The sequence below is a fragment of the Pelophylax lessonae genome (assembly GCF_965119305.1).
Source record: "Pelophylax lessonae genome assembly, chromosome: 2".
Taxonomy (NCBI): Eukaryota; Metazoa; Chordata; class Amphibia; order Anura; family Ranidae; genus Pelophylax; species Pelophylax lessonae.
Window position 1 is genome coordinate 420,523,207 of NC_138769.1, and position 8,067 is coordinate 420,531,273.

General features: G+C 43.4%; 1 protein-coding gene across 1 annotated transcript; it reads left to right on the forward strand.

Moving 5' to 3' along the window:
- Positions 1–394: 394 nt before the first annotated feature.
- Positions 395–2,016, forward strand: LOC309546696 (uncharacterized protein; the record flags this gene model as incomplete). The annotated part of the gene is made up of 1 exon (XM_082246410.1): positions 395–2,016. The coding sequence occupies exon 1, from the start codon at positions 673–675 to the stop codon at positions 2,014–2,016; it is 1,344 nt and encodes a 447-aa protein (XP_082102536.1). The 5' UTR covers positions 395–672.
- Positions 2,017–8,067: the final 6,051 nt, after the last annotated feature.

Genomic DNA, 8,067 nt, shown 5'->3' on the forward strand with positions numbered 1-8,067 from the left:
GCAGTAAAAGGACTCCTAAATCCAGTCTGTGTGGGAAAATGAAAAAAATGAAAGTGAAACTAATTCCCCTCACTTACTAGAACACAGGCTGTGTGTTCAGTCATCATCATCAGTATCTCACGCTGTCAGCAAAATGGAGAAGCAGAACACAGAGAACAACACTCAGTTAACCCTCAATGCTCCTGTAAAGAGGAAGACACATGCAGCTTGCCAAGAACTAGGTCTAGATGCACAACACTGTCCAGAGCATCCAGTCAAACAGATCTGACTCCAGCTAGCGCCGGTGCAGCAAGATCTAAACGCACTAGTTCTAGACATTCAAGCATCACTAGTTCCAGACATTCAAGCATCACCAGTCTGTCATCAGTTAGCGTCAAAGCAACCAAGGCAAGAGCAAAAGCAGAAGAAGCCTGTGCGGTGGCTTCCTATGCAGAACAGGAAGCTGAATTGATGAGAAAACAAGCAAAAAGTTAATCTGAAGCACTTAGAAAAAATGCAGAAGTGCAAGCATCTTTACACTTACTCAAACAGCAGAAAAACGCTGCAGCAGCCTTAGCCGAGGCAGAAGTTCTCACAAGGGCTGCCAAAGCTCAGCTCGCTGGCATAGAAACCCAGACGTCAATCCACAGCGCAATCCAACGCACCCGTGAGTACGTACAGTCACAAGCAACCATGTACACTGACCAGCAGTCCAATGACGTACCTAGGTCATCATTGACTCCACAAGCAATAAGCAACTTTGATACTACGCAACACTGCAAGACTGAATCAGAACCTCAGCGTGAGGAGTCAAGTGGTCGCATGCTCAGAGACCAATCTGCCAACCCTCCAAGAGTGCAAACAGATCCTGATGTAATCCCTCCTCAAGCAAATACAAGCCTGGATTATAGCAGAAAGATTTACAACAGACGAGAACAACAACCTAATCAAAGTGGACTTAGTCAAGCGTCTAATAAGCCTTACCAGCCGCAGCCATACCCTGAGTTTACACCCAGAAAGTATTCACCAGACGCAGCAATAGCTACAGAAGTGGCAAGATTCCTGATGCGCCGTGAGATCGTGAGCGCTGGTCTCATGAAATTCGATGACCGTCCAGAAAACTACTGGGCCTGGAAGTCCTCTTTCCTGAGCGGTACCCAAGACTTAGATCTGACAGACAGAGAAATGCTTGACCAGCTCGTCAAATGGCTAGGACCAGAATCCACTGAGCAAGCCCAAAGAATCAGGTCAGTACATGTTCATGACGCAGCAGCAGGACTTGCAATGGTGTGGCAGAGACTAGAACAGTGCTATGGATCACCTGAAGTGATCGAGGATGCGCTTCTGAAGAGGATAGAAAACTATCCAAGAATAACAAACAAGGACAATCAAAAGCTGAGAGGTTTGGGGGACCTACTCTTAGAAATAGAAGCCGCTAAGTCTAGTGGATATCTGCCAGGTCTCTCATACTTGGATACAGCACGTGGAATTGATCCCATAATCGAGAAACTTCCTTACAACTTGCAAGAAAGGTGGGTCACTCAAGCATCAAGATACAAGAAAGATCATCGAGTTGCGTTTCCACCGTTCGCCTTCCTTGCTGAATTCATCATAGACCAAGCAGAAAAACGCAATGATCCAAGCTTTGCTTTCCTGAACAAGAGAATGGCAAGCTTCCCAAAGGTAGAACAAAAACCTCCAGCGCTTTACAAAGAACGCAGAGCAACAGTTTCTATACAGAAGACAGAAGTCCCTACTGAATCTGCAGCCAATCAGGAAGACTACGCAAGTAAGAAAGTTGAGGAGTCAGACAAAAAATGTGCGATCCACAACAAGCCTCATCCACTAAGAAAATGTCGCAGTTTCAGGGGTAAGACACTAGAAGAGCGCAAAGCTTACCTTAAAGACAATCGCATTTGTTTCAGATGTTGTGCTTCAATTCAACATCTTGCAAAAGACTGTACAAAAATCATACATTGCAAAGAGTGCAACAGTGACAAACACCTGTCAACACTGCACCCAGGACCACCACCATGAAAGCAAGAAGTTCCAGCAACTCAAGAAGATCATGGTGGGGAGCGAGGCGAGAGTACAACCCCAGCAGTAACCTCCAAGTGCACTGAGATCTGTACAGAGCAGGGCCGTCCTAGATCATGCTCCAAGATATGCTTAGTCAAGGTATATCCTGCAGGTTTCAGAGAAAAGGCAATCAAGATGTACACAGTCTTGGATGAACAGAGTAACAGATCTCTGGCAAAAACAGAGTTCTTTGACCTCTTCGGTCACAAAGGAAGTCCAACTCCATACACCTTGAAGACTTGTTCTGGAGTTGTAGAGACTACAGGGAGAAGAGCAAACAACAACATCATCGAGTCATTAGATGGAAAGACAAAGGTGACTCTTCCTACCCTCATAGAATGTGATGAGATACCAGACGACAAGTCAGAGATCCCCACACCTGAAGTTGCTCGTCATCACCCTCATCTAGTGAGAATAGCCGACCAGATACCAGCACTAGATCCAGATGCTGCAATCTCCCTTCTACTTGGGAGAGATATCCTCAGAGTGCACAAAGTCAGAGAACAGTACAATGGGCCACACAACGCACCATTTGCACAACGCCTTGATCTCGGATGGGTCATCGTTGGAAAGGTATGTCTAGACGGACTGCACAGACCAGCAAAGGTAAATGTTTACAGAACACATCTGTTACAGAATGGTCGTACATCTTGTCTTTACCCATGTAAGACAGTCTACACATTAAAGAGAGATTAGGTAACCCAACACATCATCGGAGTATCCAGAGGTGCATGGAGGACTTCGCCTCAACTGGAGATACAGATGAACTGGGCTGCAAAGTGTTTGAAAGAACACGAGACGACGACAAGCCAGCACCCTCGGTGGAAGATACACTCTTCCTTGAGATCATGGACAGAGAAGTCTTCAGAGACAAATCAGGCAGCTGGGTAGCCCCTCTACCCTTCCGGTCACCACGCCATCGCCTTCCTGTCAACAGGGTACAAGCAGAGAAACTCTTCACGTGGTTTCAACGCACTCTACAAAGAAAGCCAAGTATGAAGAAACACTTCCAAGCCTTCATGCAAAAGATCTTTGACAACGGGCAAGCAGAAAGGGCACCACCACTACAGGAAAACCAAGAACACTGGTACTTACCATAATATTTGGGGTGTACCATCCTCAGAAACCAGGTCAGATACATGTAGTATTTGACTTTAGTGCAAAGCACGAAGGCATCTCACTAAATGATGTTCTTCTCAGCGGACCTGACCTGAACAATACACTCCTTGGAGTACTCATCAGGTTCAGAAAAGAACTTGTAGCAGTAACAGCAGACGTACAACAGATGTTCTACTGTTTCCTTGTTCGAGAAGATCACAGAGACTACTTAAGGTTCCTGTGGTATGCAGACAATGACTTTAACAAAGACATCACAGAGTACAGGATGAAGGTACATGTGTTTGGAAACAGCCCTTCTCCAGCTGTAGCTATCTACAACTTGAGATGAGCAGCACAGCAAGATGAAGGACATGGTCAAGAAGCCAAACAGTTCGTCATGAAGAACTTTTACGTAGATGATGGACTTGCTTCTTTCTCCAGCAATGAAGAAGCTATTAAGGTCTTGAAAAGAACAAGAGAAATGTTGGCAGAATCCAACATAAGATTGAATAAGATAGCTTCCAACAGCAGCAGAGTTATGGAAGCATTTCCAACGGAAGACCGTGTTAAAGACCTCAAAGACTTGGATCTAGGAACAGAATCACCACCCTTGCAGAAAAGTCTTGGGCTTAGTTGGGACCTGAAGACTGACAGTTTCACCTTCAAGGTCGCCAGAGAGGAGAAGCCATTTACAAAAAGAGGTGTCCTATCTACAGTCACCAGTCTTTATGGGATTCGTAGCACCTATCATCATGCAAGGCAAAGCTCTTTTGAGACAGTTCACTATTGAGCAAGAACAAAGTGACTGGGACGTGCTTCTACCTGAAGAGAAGGAAATGCATCGGAAGTTGTGGACTCATTGTTAGAGCTCGAACAACTCAGCATCCCAAGACCGTACGCACCTGTTTCCTTATTTGCTACAAAGAGAAGAGAAATATGCGTATTCTCTGACGCTTCCACTATGGCTATTGCAGCTGTAACCTACCTTAGGGTAATAGACACTGAGGGACAAAGCCATGTCGGGTTCATCATGGGAAAATCTAAACTGGCTCCAAGACCCGCTCATACTGTCCCACGTCTAGAACTTTGTGCTGCTGTCTTAGCAGTAGAGATGGCAGACATGATTACGACAGAACTGGACATTGAGATCCATGCAGTGAACTTTTATACAGACAGCAAGATTGTGTTAGGATATATTTACAATGCTTCAAGAAGATTTTATACATACATGGCCAACAGAGTGACACGTATCAGAAAGTCTACAAGTCCAGAACAGTGGCATCACATCAGCACGGACAAGAACCCAGCTGATCACGGGACAAGACTGATGCCAGCCGCTGTACTTAAGCAAACTAACTGGTTCGTAGGTCCTTCCTTTCTTGGTAAGCCAGAAACCAAAGAGACTACTCAGGTAGAGACTTTTCAGCTCATAGAACCAGATCAAGACAAAGAGGTAAGACCTCAAGTTGCAGTTTGCAAGACTTTAGTTACAAGAGACAGTCTGGGCACCCACAGATTTGAAAGATTTTCCAGCTGGAAGTCGCTGACCCGTGCAATCGGAAAACTTATCTATCTAGCCAGATACTCCTGCAGAGCTACCAATACTGATCAGCGTAGCAACGACCATCTTGAACAAGCCAAGGTCACGATCATCAGATGCGTCCAGCAGGAAGTCATTAAAGAAGAAATCCATAGCCTTCTGAAAAAAGAAGAGATTTCTCGACACAGCTCGCTCCAGAAGATGGAACCAGTGACAGCTCCCACAGGAGACTTTGACCTCAAGGACTTGTACACCAAGCAATGGAGACAAGTTCAAAGTCTTGCGGACATTTTCTGGAAGAGGTGGAGACAAGAATACCTGGTGACACTCCAGTCACGCAAGAAATGGCAAGATGACAAGCCCAACTTACAAATTGGAGACGTTGTTTTACTAAAAGACACTCAGGCCCACAGGAACGAGTGGCCTATTGGACTCAGTGTGGGAACTGATCCTAGTAGTGATGCTAAAGTTAGAAAAGTTGAAGTTAGAATTGTTAGACAGGGCACTCCCAAGGTGTATGCTAGGCCAATTTCTGAAGTCGTTTTACTTCTGTCCAATGGTTAGTGGCATAACAAAAAGTATGCCAGGTGGGGAGTGTGCTGCCTTTGCACTGTATATCTTGTACTTGGCACTCAGCAGTGTCTGTCCCTTTTAGACCCTCCATTTTCTTGTAGCATAGGGGCGGGTCTTCTCCCTACTGCCTTGGGCAAGTCTAAACTTGTCGATCCATTCCAGCTTTAGCCACCATAGGGAACAGACCCTTAAGACGTCTAAGCTAATCGATTGCAAACCTGATGAACACCAAAAGCCTGTAAGTAAAAGATTTGCTAGTTCAGCCTGTATAGAGGGATGTTAGACCTTTGTATAGATAATATGTGTTCCAGTATGTTGTAAGCACATGTTAGTTAGTCCCTATCTTCTGCATAACTATGTATAATGTATGATGTTTGAATAGCCATACTTATACCTGTCTTTCATATGTTTCGTATGTTTTTTACAGTTATACCACTTTCACTATCATATCCACTCTCATGTCCACCACATATCTACATATTCATATGTAAAGGCACATGTATGGATTATACCTCAGTAAAGGTTGCATCAGTTAAAGAAACCAGCGCTTCTTTCATTGAGATTCGGTTATTACTTGATGTGAAGCTGTGTACCTCAAGCAACAAACAGCCGAGACATTACAGGCGCCCTTTATTTAAACATTTCCATGCCCTGCCCATTGAAGCGTGATGGACCACTACTTAATTACTGCATGCATTTAAATTATTATTTCCACCTGTGAATTTAGTTTAAACCCTTTTTATGTGGTATTTACGGAGCGTTTTCAGCGTTTTGCAGTAAATACCTCAAAACAGTATAATGATTTGACAGCTTCAGGATTGTGTGCGATATTTAGGCAAAATGTGTCTGGACACCTAAATACTGCATGTTATCTGCTTCTGTGAATGGAGCCCACAGTTCCTTATCCTTATCCTTATATTTTTTTTTTAGCTGGTTATTATATAAGGTGCTTACGGGCCCCTTTTCGGGGATAAGTTACTGTTATTACTATAAAGTTATTTACCAAAGTGATGCCATGTTTTTTCCAAATATAGCCCTCTGTAGACATAGTGTGGCTCTGCTACTATCTGCAGTAGTCGTACTGACCTGTTTATGATAGTGATAAAGAATTAGTAGGAACTTAAGAACAACAAAAGCATTGGCTCTTCAGGAAACCCCTAGATATATGGGAACTAACGCTGTTGGCTTGTTACGCATGGTGGCTTGCTATGGCAATCTGAGAAGTGTGCTTAGCAATCTTTCTAAAAAGTTGAAAGTTTGCATTGAACAATTTGCCTGACCTTTACATAAGCCCTCAGTCACTACCAGTTTCAGGAGAAAGCAATTGCTATCAGTCATTAAATTATGCCCATTCAATTTATTCCCTGTCATCCCTGAGATAGCTCAGCCAGGGGGTATCATTAAAAAATGTGTACTTATGAACATCTGTCAATCTGACCATAAATAGTTTAATGTCTGTAAATACTATTACCCAGATAAGGCACAAACAACTGGAAAAACAGGGTTAGCTACTCTACAAAAAAAAGTTCCTGTCATAAGTAGTTCTGTCACACTTCTAACAAAAATCTTCCCATACAATTTTAAATGCATTTTTTAATGCATCCTATTAACCTTGTATACACATCCAAAAAAAACTTGGCCACCATTTTGCAAGCAATGTCAGCTGTTTCAGAGTTGTCACTCAAGTGGCCCCCTAGTATTTCCCTTTCACTCCTCTCCTGGCAGCTACTTTACATAAAGCGGTTATGTAAGGAGGTGAAGGGAGGGGCAGAGATGCTGGGTTGCCACAACTACAGGTGCTATGCTGTGCATAGCCCAGAGGAGCTGCTATCACATACATGTGTCTATACGCGGCAGAAGGTTGGATGAGCAGTAAGGGCAGTGTGTGGAGACAACCACAGACACCAGACGTCATTTCTAAGGTCAGCGAATGATCTGCTGGAGAGAGAGTGGGTTGGGTTAGGTCCTCAATGTTTATGGAGACACAGGAAACATGCCAATTTGACATCCCATGAGTCAATTATAGAGAATAATGAGGTGTTATTTTAAATGATTTCATGTTATGAGGTATATTTTATAGCTTATAGGGTTCACAGTATTTATATACAACAGAGCGGATTACATATTCTCTATTTGTATATGACACAGTGGCAGAACTACCAGGGTCACACTTGTGAAAGGGCGCTGGCATTCTGCCACCTAGGAGGGCCCCAAGATGGAAGGAGGGGGGCTCATAGTAGAACATGTGAACGGGCCCTGTGATGAGAGTAAAGGGCCCTGGGATCAGTGAGAAGGGCCCCAGGACCAGGGGCAAGGGCCCCAGGACTAATGGCAAAGGCCCCCTGGACCAATAGTTTTATTCTAAAATTATCTCTGTCGAAAATCACAGTAAAGTGAAATAAAAAAAATAGAAATGTTTTAGATAGATAGATAGATTTTTTTTTAAAGTATCAAAATAATGCTTTTTGAAGGGGGGGCGGGCAGTCTAGTGGGTTCTTCATGATTTCTTTTACTGTACCCTAAAGGTTCTAGTTATGCCTCTGATATGACATGCACTGGATTTGCTTCTGTAAAGTGTGTAATGAAGGTTGTTCATTGTATTGTTGCTCTTAAATGCGTACAGATAAGCGACTGATGAGTTAAAATGTTGAGACATTTGGAAAAGCAAGGAGATATACTGTATTTAAGGCTTTAAAATTATAATGGGGTAAGTTCTTTTTTTTTATTACTATATAACTACTGTATATGCAAGTTGAAGGAGAATGGTCTTTTTAAGTATGTATGGAGGGGGATGAAGA